We start from the raw sequence: 12308 nt of genomic DNA on the forward strand, positions 1-12308 counted from the left end.
ATGGGGGCTTAACTGTAATATAAAGTAAGTTGTTCAAATATTCCTATTATATTATATTATATTATATCTAATAATAAATCTCCAAGTTCTTGTTCTGCAGTTTAATGGCTGTGTACATTAATGATGTTACACAAATATCATAGATTAGAAGGATTGAGATATGATTATTACTTAATTAATATAATAAGACAGTTTTCCATAATTAGTCTGTTGAGTATTGTTAATCTTTAGAGTCCTTTTCTCCTGAGTCATTTGCAGATTAATAAAAACATCGATCAGAATTGTTGGTCAAAGTATGCTGCAACTACAGGAAACAGTGGGTATGTCATTTTTATTTAAAAAAGCTAAGTGTATTATATTCATCTGTTTGAATTTAGAGCAAAGTTGAATAAAAACGTGAATTTGTTATGTTCATGCTTTTTAAGATAAAGGTTCATTTTATTTTCTTTCACAGGTAATTTATATACATTATCTTGCAGATGTCAGACATTTATCTGCATATATGAATTTTACAGATCAGACCAAGGTGACCTATTTTATCATCAAAGGAATCTCAGATGATCCAGAACTTCAGGTTCCGATCTCATTTCTGGTTTTATTAATTTATCTCACAACTCTTGGTGGTAACATGACCATTCTTCTGCTAATCTGCTTGGACCACCATCTTCACAGTCCCATGTACTTCTTTCTGGCCAACTTATCCATCCTGGATATTTCTTCAGCCACCATCACACTACATAAGGTCCTTGCTAGTCTAATATCACAGGATAAAACCATTTCATTCCTGGCCTGCATGACACAAATGTACATGTTTGCAGTGTTAACTGGAGATGAGTTATTAGTGCTGACAGCCATGAGTTACGATCGATATGTGGCAATTTGTAGCCCCTTATGTTATCACGTGATCATGAACTATAGGTTTTGTGCTCTGTTAGCTGTTGCCTGTTGGGCTTTGGGTGTTTTTGAAGCAATGCCTCATGTTGTTATTTTGTCAAGAGTATCTTGTTATAAATCCCAGGAAATAAACCACTTTTTCTGTGACCTTTTGCCTCTAATAAAACTCTCCTGCACTGACACATCCTTTATCACTCATGTCATTTTTATTAGTGGGCTTATCCACTTTTTGTTGTCATTCATTTTCACCTCTATCCCTTACATATTCATTATTTTTTCTATACTAAACATCCATTCTAACACTGGCAGACATAAAGCTTTCTACACTTGTTCCTCACATTTCACAGTCGTCATCCTTCTTTACACAACATTGGTCCTTCAATATCTGAGACCAACTACTTTGGAAAATTTAGATTACAACAAACTGTTCTCTCTGTTTAACACAGCAGCTGTTCCCATGCTCAACCCCCTGATTTACAGCTTGAAAAATAAAGATGTCAAGACAGCTCTAAGGCGAAGACTGAAGTTACTTAGACATTTAAAGGGATAATTAAACCCTTACTCCAAAACAATAATGTATTTCCAAATACTGGGGAAAATGTAATTGGAATATTAGTCTTACAATTGTGCCTTTTACCACTCTGTATGTTATAGCTTGGAAACTCATCAACATTAACTCCACCTGCATGGTAAATAAAATAAATTATATTAATGATTTTATACAGATGAGACCTTTTTATAATTTTTAGTTCATAGATATTATACTAGGATTAATACCTTAATTTACCAATAATCTAAAATTAAAGAATACATATGTATAAATATATAGTATCTTTATTGGCAATGGAATTTTACCAGAGCAATAGTTTATAATAATATATTATAATAGTATTAATATTTGTTTAGCCAAAACCTAAAAAAAATTACTTTTTCATTTGCAGTAAAATGTTAAATAATTACTTAGGATATTTCTAAATAAATAATGATGATGATGGTTGTTTCATTTTATTTTACTTAAATACTACACAGATGAGAGATATTCTCTATTTTACGCAATAAAGCGTTTGAGTGTTTTTATGATTTAACACCAGCTTTTTGAAGTAACACATTGAGCACTATCTAGTTATTTCTTTTTACTTTGACACTCTACACACTTCTGTACCGGAACCAGCAATGACTTTGCTGGACCGTTGAGATGCACCCGTGGGAATTATTATTTCAATTTCACAATTTCTTCGCAGATTTCATGTTACATTAATTAAAAAAAAAATATTATCAGAGAATTAATGGTTTTATATATGTAGATATGGTTGAGTTGAACACTCAGGTTTAAATGAACAGTTTATTTAATATCACATTGATAACACAAATATTTATGCACATGAGGCCTCATTCATCAAGAAGCGTAAAACAAACATAATGTGTGTTTATTAAGAAATGCACGTACATCGGGTATTCAACGAGGAGCGAATCCAAAGATGTGACTATTGATGAACATGGATCAGGTCAGCTCTGTTCTAACAGACAAGATACCGCAGGATACGTCCAATGCGTTATATCAAGTCACAAAAGAACGCACATTAAAAAAAATTATTCAATGATTGTAACCTGCTAATATTATAGTCATTAATGACAAAACATTGAAAAATGAAAAAAGGTTTTTATTGTTTTTTTACCCCATATAATACATTTATTAGGATATTATCAATGTCTGTTGTACCTAAAATACATTTTTACAGCTGCTCCTGGTTGCAAACACATGCTCTAGCATGTATACACATCCGTTATCACTAGTAAGCGGCACTTAGACCAGAGCTGTAGCTGGTGCAAATGATACAACAGTACTTCAGTACTTTTGAGATGTCCCAACCTTGAAAATCGGGCGCTGCTGTGTGTTCTCGACCATGGCATAGTGGGCTGTAGTAGGGGTCCTTTGTGCTCGAAGATGATTTGGACATTGCTGCATTCTCTGGTATATGGTTAGTTTCTGGGCATGCACATTGTGATTTTAAGAATAATACAGCACGTTTCGGCATTTACAATCTGGACGATTCAGACTCATAATTTTTTACTTTTCTTGTACCAAATGACTATATAGGACATGATTCATTTTCATATGCAACTTGCGTTTTAAAAAAACAATGCATGTAACTGGTGTATGCATGCGCCCGTATTCAAGTCAATGCGTATCTGAGGGATGTGTTCTGATGTGAGTTAGGCAGTAAATCACTTACGTGATGTATATCGCATATAAGAGCATTTGTTTTTTTTTGCTTTTCTAAGTGACTTTGGTGCAATTGCACAGTTTTTCAGTGCATGCACATTTACACCTAATTCACATCTGAACGCACATATGTGAATCTCATTTGCCCTAAATGACCTTGTTGCTCTTAATGGCTAATGTTTCCTGATGATTACATTATATTAACTCTTTCACTGCATCACCTCATCAATCTGCACTAAACTATGATAACAATAATTCCTTTATAACATCCTTTAATAACAAATATGTATAATTATTACACATTTACTTAGCTAATATAAAACACACGTAAAGGTTTTATAAGCAACAAACTTTTGAATCAAAATAATCATAAATGTAATAAATTATTTTTTATTTTTTAATTAAGATATTTTTTAATTTGTTTTTGTTTTCTTTCAAATGTATTAATGAGCATGTGCAGGGGGCTGTTGGCTCTGCACCTGAAGAAAATTTCAATAGTATGTTTTAACATCACAACATTATTTTATGTTATAAACATATTTTTGCTGTATGGGTAAAGATAAAATAGAACAACAACTTTGGTATGTTGTATTTTTGCTGTATGGGTGCAGATTGGTCACATATTTATCTAGCTTTACACAGTTCTGAGGTACTACATTAGTAGGTAACTAATGTAATAACTACATTAATCAGGCCAGATGACGGCATTGTGGAGGCACGTACAGATGTATTGTGGGAGGTTGCTTTACTTAAGGGCAAACAATTATTAGGCCTATTAAGCCATACACATGTTTAATAGCAATATTTGCCTAGGCAAATGCAGATTTAGCAAATACATTAATTATTATGAGGCCAATATTTTTATGCAAAAAAAACACATTAAAATATACCACTAGATTATAACATCACGTTACTTACGTTCTTCTTCAGGGGCCTGGCATGGATTCCCTGCCTCCTCCTATTGGTTCTCATGGGGTTCGTCCTGCTGACTCTTCCCTGGCCTCCCCATTTGCCTCCTCCCTCGTCTCCTCCATCGCCTCGTGTTGGCGATAGCAATGGAGGCGTTCTGTAGATAGATAGATAAATAGATATGAGATAAATAGATAGATAGATAGATAGATAGATAGATAGATAGATAGATAGAAGATACATAGGCAAACCGAGGGGGAAGAAGTGCCTGGAAACCCCCCTTCAAGCCTGCAGCACTGTATAATTGAGGTGGCTGGACTTTGCTCCCGCTTCACACAGCTCTGCTTAAAAAGGGAGACCTAACAGTAGTGCACGCAGCATTGCCCATGTATATTATGGGGATAGGAAGAGTTGGAGAGCAGCCAAGCACTGTATAAAATTATAGCCACGCCCCCATGCATGCTGGGCATACCCACTGGCAGCGTGGTGTGGAAACCCCCCTCTACAAATCCTGCTTTTGCCCCTGCGATAGATAGATTTTTAAGTTTTCATTTGAATTCTTAAACACCACACATGGAGCATTATTCCACCATTGCCCAAACAAAAACACCTCTACACAACTTGCATGTGAACTTGACCTAGGAGTTTTAATTAAAATTACAAATCCTAAAGTGAATGCCATCACACATGAAATCATTATGCTGCCACATTGCTATTATGTAGCAGGCCTTGTACTTTGTACAATGAAGGGTATTACAAGCCAAATTAATATCTTCAATACTTTCTCTTCTACACTAGGATATAGCTACATTGGCGAGATTAAACTATAATCATATAAATTTGTGACAGGATGGACCGCCTATGCCACCCTGTCTGTTGCTGATGGGAACTGGCTGGGCTTACTTTGCCACCATTCCCTTTGTTTATCCTACATGCACCCTCTAACCGCAGTAGGAGGGGTTTACGCTGCTGCCACCACTGGACTCCTTAACGACATCCAAAATCCCGTTCCTCTCTGGGTCACTGTCACTGTTAGTATATCCTGTTGCTGGTGTACCTGGCCTGGTACCCCTGACCTCTTCCTATGGATCAGGGTTGCTGTGGATGGATCCCCCCTGGCCTATCACACTGGCCAGCGCTGCTGGGTAGCGGCAGAGTGGTGGAACCGGAAAGCTGGGTGCAAACCTCAGAAACAGCCAGAAACGGATTAGAGTTGGGTCTAATCTGTAGGTCACAGGGATTTCAGCATGGAAGAAGTTGTCAAGCAGGTCTTTGAAGCAAGAGATGATTATTTAGCTCCTGTAGTCCGAACAAGGACAGTTCACACTGGTTTAATGTACCAGTGATCAGGTCAGATGGAATAATAAAGATACATTTCAGTACAAACCAGTGCTGTTTTATACAGTGTTGAACACAGCTTTGCAGGGGGCAAGCTAGCCCCATGAAGTCTGAGTTATTTTTAGTTTTCAGAAAACCGAGCCCGAGAATCTCTATTTATAAGTGATCCAGCCACAGTATGTATTTCTAATCATGAACTTATGCCTGGCGATGTCCCTCCGAATTTTCCGCAGTCTTCCGCATGGACCTGCAGCTGTTTCCTGTGTAGCTCACTCCAGCGGTGCTGAAGCTGCGCAACAGTGCACCTGCTGACAACTCTGTGCCTCAAATATACTTTTGCAACCCTATAGGTTGCATTCTTGTCTACATTGTGGACGTACTGTGGGGTAGAGCCCAAAAAATGGTTCATGACCTTAGTCAGGGTCCTAAACTCCATGCTAGGAAAACTAGCAGGTTGTATGTTTGCAAGTGAATGAGACTTTTCAACAATCTACTCACTGATTGGCTCGCAGGACACATGTGGACATAGGTATTTAAGTTGCGGTTCCCTTCAAGATCATACGTAAAATGTCGGATACATGTTTGTCTCTAATGGAGTGCCAGAAACTCCTTCAGAATAGTAGACCATACCTACACAATTAGGGGCATTTTCACGCCACGTCTTCTCAAAAAACATCTCCACCTGCCTTTTAAAAAGGATATTTACTATTTTTAAACACCACCCGCCTACAGCCTAGATTGCAGCCAAGTCAGCCTATTGGATAATCAAGTTTACTATGTATTATCTGTGCTGGTCTCTTGGAGAATAACTAAATTAAATGGATGCATATGTAAAATTGACATCAAGGCAAATATATTAATTTTGCACTTTATGCATATTGTCAAACTATTTGGTGCTTTTGTTTTACTCTAAATGAACCCACATAGACACACCTGAAAAAAGAGTTTACATTTCACATGTGAATTTATTAATGTGTGTAAAGAAGTTTACTGGTAAACTAATCTACTTATATGATGCTAATAGTTGGATATTCTGGACTAAAACATACATGACTTTAATGTTTGTTTTTTCTTCCATTATGTGAGCTGTACATGAAAAGGATCCCGGTGAGGGAGAATATGAACCCCTGCCAAGGACACCCATTAAAATGGTAACTGCAAATAGGTCCATGTCACAAAAATTGTTCCAACTAATGAATGATAACAGCACTAATGTGCATGGAAAAATGGATCAGATATGCAACAAACTGACACCGATTCATGGCGCATTGAATCATTTAACAGCCATGCCACTAGCCCTTGTGGCACCTGCTTCTTCCAGGGAGCCTGAGCAGTCTGTTTCATCTGTTTCTGTGCCTGTTCCATTGCTTGCTCAGGTGGCCTAGAGGAAGCTACGGTCCAACAGCACTTGGAATATTGGGCCAGGGGGAAAGCGACTGCACAAGTCCAAATTATTTTTGCGTGTTTACCGCTGTACAGTTATAGACATCTTTAAATTTTTCATTAATTTTACCCCTTTTAATATTTCGCTAATAAATTTTGATCCATATCTATAACGGAAATTAATGGGATTAACTGAGACTATTTTAATGTATATCAATAAAGCTTGAAAGTGTATTTTATTTTGTTTGGACCTTTGAGTGCCCCCAAAATACACATTTTCTGCTCTTTATTTCTTTTTGGTCAATTGATTGTTATGTGGGTGCACCTCTCTCCTAATGCCTATGAGGATTGTGGTTAAAATGAAATAAGGGAGTGACCAATTAAATATTACTTTTTGAGGAGGAGTGGGGCCCATATAAACGGTCTAAATTATATTTATTGTACCGTACACATTTCTGCTCAGTGGAACACAACGCGTAGTCTAAATGTTTATGTTTTACCTGATATTTAATTGCTAACTAGAGTCGCATGGGACCATTGCAGTTCAAACAAAATAATACTCAGGAGATTAATTAAAGATGTATATAAAACATACTATATATCCACCAGGCATATAAACACAGTCAATGAGATGAATTATTCTGCTAATGAATATATATTTCCATGCACAGGAACATTTTATGGCCAGTGAAAATGCAGCATTGCTATCATGAATCAAATACCTTTGTTGTTATGTGCAATTAAGTGAATTATTGACAATGGTGTGAGTGCATACCTAGCAGATTATTTTTTAGTCATTGAAAAAAATGATATATAAATAAAATGTCGGTCTACAGAGGCTTCTTGTGACTTTGAAGCTATTGGATTGTGTGGAAATCTAGATTGTGCGGAACTCATGGGGCTTGTGCAACATTCAGGACTTTATAAGACACAGCTATTATCAGATTAGCTCTGTACAGACTGAGTACACTGCCTGTGGAGGTGAAATATAACTCTATCAACTATATAATATTATTTTTCAAAAAAGTGTTTTATTATTATCTATTTTATTTAATGTAGATAAGCATGGCTATGGATTTATTCATGGTAAATTCAATACTTCTTTCAGATTCAGAGGAAGCATAATGTTACATTTCTTATAATACAGATTACTATACATGCATTACATCCTTGGACATTATTTACTGGGATGTATTTAAAAGCCAGTTTTGTGGCTTACAAGAAGGTAAGGTCATTAGTAATATGTAAAGAGAAGGCTTACGGGGGCCAATCAGTAATATATTTCCTCTGCAGTGAGATTATAGACCAATTGGCATTAAGAGCATAAGATGTGGCATATCAAAAACTTCAAGGGGGGATTCAGTTATATCAAACTGGGGTATTGATTTTTTGGTTGATTAAAGAAATTAAAATATCTATGTTACTATTAGTTGAGGTGTTTGATGCTGATCAAAACCTAATAAATATATTTGTTAGTTAATGAAACAAAGTAAATATATCAGATGACATTTAGTGGGTTAGAAAGTTTATATAGTACATTTTTTTAAACAAAAACAAGCGGTTTCCATGTGTTATAATGAAATAGCTGTTTCTAAGAACTGGGGGCACATACTAATTTGCCTTTGGATGGCTTTTGCCTTGCCGCATTATACCCCTTCCTGAGAGTGTGAGACATAACTTGGAAGTAATGTCCATGTGTCAATAGAATCCCAGGAATGTGGAATCATTTCCATAGAGTTCAGTGTCGATATGAATTTATTAGCAGAAATATTAAGATTAGGTGGTATATTTCCTAAACTGCGGGTTTGAAAAGGTGGAGATGCAAAAAATCAGATTCTAGCTGTCATTTTTTTAGCACGTTCTACAAAATGACAGCTAGAATCTGATTGGTTACTATAGGCAACATCTCACTTTTTCAAACCCGCAGTTTAGTAAATATACCCTTAGGATTCTTTAACTTAGTTACTGCAATTTTCACCAAAAAGGAAGAAGTGGCTTTTATGGGGTGAGCAAGTCACACATCACTGGGATTACATTTAAGAAAAATATGGACTCCTAATGGACAATATTTTCAATGTTTGTGGGATTTATTTAATATGGATAGAAGTGTGGTCTTTCTTTGACAAACTGAATTGGGTATTCATTTTTTGTAAGTAATGTGAATAAGAGAGATAAAATGCATTTCAGGTGTGTGTAAGTAATTAGAGGAGCTTAGAGAGCCATTACTTTTGTCACAATAAAGTACAAATGTTTAAATATGGCCCTGCAAGTGACAAACCTGTTATAAGTCACATAGATCAGCAATGAGCAGCAAGTTTTCCCTGGCAGCACTTCAGCAGTGAACATGGAGAAATGTTATGGAGACCCTGTGGAGAGAGCCTCTTACTAGCCTCTAATAAGCTACTGAAATAATATTAAAAATATTAAAAATAAATATATTGCTCGCCAGTCTAGCGCTGGGGTCTCTAATCCCTGATTCACCTGATGCTTTAAAGACCTAGGTGATATTCATAGCCACCTAACTGGTTTGCTAACGGGGTGGCGTGATAAAGTGATCCACACCCTTGGGCCCTTTCTGATATGTGTATAAGTGAGGGTTAAACAACCAACCTTGTCTGGGGTGGTTTGTACCCTGCTGCACATAGAGCACCGTGAATCTGAAAGATAGTAAAAAAAATAAAATTGCTTGCCTTGGGCGATCTTCCCATACTCATTTAGAACTGTGTGGGGCCAGTGTAATAAGTCACTACCCACCGCTTCCTAAAAGCCAGAAGGGAGTGATGACTGTGATGTCTGAAAACTCAGTGCTTGCAGCCAAACCAGTCTTTTTTTAGCAGAGCAGCTCCCTCGCTGCGATCTATTGAAAGTCATCCCTCGAGCCAAGCTTTTGCCCTTCTGCTCCACGGGAGGTTTCTGTCCTCCCTGAGCTCGCCTGATTGGTAGATGGGGACTGCTTTGTAGCCCCACACGGTAACAATCCCATGTATCACTGCTTAGTTAAAGGACACACATATAATCTATTCACAGGAGACACCAGTAAGACACAGGCAAAAACTTCAAAAATTGTCCTGGACTTGGGAAACATGTCCTGTCCACTGATCCAGAAAGCAGATCAAGACAGCAGTAGCTGAAAACAATAGCTGAGGTCAAGATTAGCAGTATTGTATAAGAGACAATGGAGTTCCAACAGCAAATGTTAAAAACATATACCTTGCTCAGTCAGGTGCTTTAAATAGCAGAAATGCAGGTGCACGCACCATTACGGTGTCATGTTATGATCCTCTGCCAAATACAAAGAAATTCAGTGCAACGGTTGCAGAGGCAAACACATGGGGTCAACCCTAAACACATGGCCAGGACTCAATGACGATAATGCGGCTGTGTTTAAGTGGAGGGTTCAACACACCTGCATGCTGGAACCTGGGTCAGGTAAGATAGATATTGTTTCAGCGACAGATCGACATTAATCCTTTTGGAATAGCTTAGACATGTTTTTTAAACAAATGTGTGCTTAAATGTAATATTTGCGCTTTGTTTTGCAAGTGCAATATTAAGTATTAAAACAAAACTTAATTTCAAATATGATTTCTCTGTTACAGATAAAAGTTGTTGGTCATGTTTTCAAGTCCTACAAATCAGACCGTAATTACATATTTTATTATTAAAGGGATCACAGATGTCCCAGAGCTTCAGGCTCCTATCTTTCTTCTGGTCCTACTCATTTATCTCCTCACACTTGGTGGAAACATGACCATTCTTCTAGTTATCTTCTTAGATCATCATCTCCACACTCCTATGTACTTCTTCTTAGGCAACCTGTCGATTGTGGACTTGTCTTCTACCAATATCACTTTGCATAAGGTCCTTCTCATCTTCATAGCTGGTGATAACACTGTTTCGTACCACGCATGCATAACGCAAATGTATTTTTTTGCATCTTTACTAGGTCATGAACTTTTAATCCTGACTGCAATGAGCTATGATAGATATGTTGCCATCTGTAAACCATTACGCTATCACATGATCATGAACCATAGAAATTGTGCTATACTGCTTACTAGCTGTTATGTGATGGGATTTGTACAAGTTATTGCCTCTATTGTGATCTTCACAGGGTTCTCATGCTACACCTCTAATGAGATCAACCATTTCTTCTGTGACATGATACCTCTGATGAAAATTACCTGCAATGACACCTCCGTTTTGGAGATTGTTTTCCTTATTCAAGGGATTTTTGTTATAACTCTAATACCTTTTCTTCTTACCTTCATCTCTTACATTTTCATTATTTTTGCCATATTGAGAATCCATTCAGACAGTGGGAAACGAAAAGCCTTCTACACCTGCTCATCTCACCTCTCAGTAGTCATCCTTCTGTATGTGACACTTGTCTCTCAGTACTTAACACCGACATCAGATGACACATTGAACACAAAGAAACTTTTCTCTCTTTTAAATACAGCTGCAGTTCCTCTGTTAAACCCGCTGATTTATAGTTTAAAAAATAGAGATGTTATGTCAGCTGTGAGGTGGAAGCTGATAATGTGTAAAATCATGAAATAAAGAATTATTTAATGTAATATATAATATAATGTCAACGACCTATTGTATCTGTTATGTATTATATTAAAGGAGCATTGTATGAAAGACCTGTAACATTGCTGATGTACATATTTATTCATGTTTATTCAATAAATACTGTGATTTGTCCTGGTATTACAAAAGCATCGGGGGAATAATAAGTCTAAAAATCAATACTGTTTTGTTTTGTTTGATATTGTGACTGTTTATATTGACTGTGATGGTTATAATGAGGCATATTGTTGATGCATTTTATATCCTCTGATAACATTTATGGCCAATGAATAAGTAATTAAATACACAATAACATTAAATCAAAAAGTAATATTGTTTGCTCAGTAAGTAATTGAATTAATTTTTTTTCCCATGAAATACATTTATAAGGATGTTATAAATGTCTACTGTACATAAAATGTATGTTTGTAGTAGCTCTTGCATGTAAACACATGTTCTAGCATGCAGATTACTATCACTCAGCACTTGCACCTGCCCTGTAGCTGGTATAAGTGATACAACTGAAAATCACGTGTCTTCGCTTGAATCCGGTGCTGCTGCTGCATTCTACCATGGAATTCCCTTACTGTACATGGACTACGTCAATGCTTCCTCTCCTTTCCATGTTCCGCCCACAAAATCGTAGGCTGTCACAAGTGTCCTTTGCATTTAAAGATTAATTGGATGTACTTGAGGGAGAGCTTAGCCCGATGGAGAATTAAAGTGGAGTTTACTTAGCATACTACATTAAAAATTTCCCTGTTTGGCTGGTGATCTTCTTCTTTTTCTGGACGAGTTGGAAGGATAATTACCGCAATTTCTTCTTTCTGCCTGATTGCCACATTCTATTTATTTTCCATATTCCTAATTTGTTTTCTTTCCTATACACCTCCCATACCACTTCCTCCGTAGTATTCTCCTGGTCCCCCTTGTTTTTACAAACTCCCCCCCTTCATCCCACCCTCACTTTCTACCCCCACGCCAT

At 36.8% G+C, this 12308-nt stretch overlaps 2 protein-coding genes across 2 annotated transcripts; both read left to right on the forward strand.

Moving 5' to 3' along the window:
• Nucleotides 1-502: 502 nt before the first annotated feature.
• LOC142101504 (olfactory receptor 8D1-like) lies at nucleotides 503-1444 on the forward strand. Its single transcript, XM_075185959.1, has one exon. The coding sequence runs from the start codon at nucleotides 503-505 to the stop codon at nucleotides 1442-1444; it is 942 nt and encodes a 313-aa protein (XP_075042060.1).
• Nucleotides 1445-10363: 8919 nt separating this feature from the next.
• LOC142101505 (olfactory receptor 8G17-like) lies at nucleotides 10364-11311 on the forward strand. The gene has a single exon (XM_075185960.1). The coding sequence runs from the start codon at nucleotides 10364-10366 to the stop codon at nucleotides 11309-11311; it is 948 nt and encodes a 315-aa protein (XP_075042061.1).
• The last annotated feature ends 997 nt before the right edge of the window (nucleotides 11312-12308 follow it).

Source organism: Mixophyes fleayi, chromosome 9 (assembly GCF_038048845.1).
Source record: "Mixophyes fleayi isolate aMixFle1 chromosome 9, aMixFle1.hap1, whole genome shotgun sequence".
Classification (NCBI taxonomy): domain Eukaryota; kingdom Metazoa; phylum Chordata; class Amphibia; order Anura; family Limnodynastidae; genus Mixophyes; species Mixophyes fleayi.

Coding starts and splice junctions, on each gene's coding strand:
- LOC142101504 (XM_075185959.1), top strand. CDS start 503: ATGAATTTTACAGATCAGACCAAGGTGACCTATTTTATCATCAAAGGA.
- LOC142101505 (XM_075185960.1), top strand. CDS start 10,364: ATGTTTTCAAGTCCTACAAATCAGACCGTAATTACATATTTTATTATT.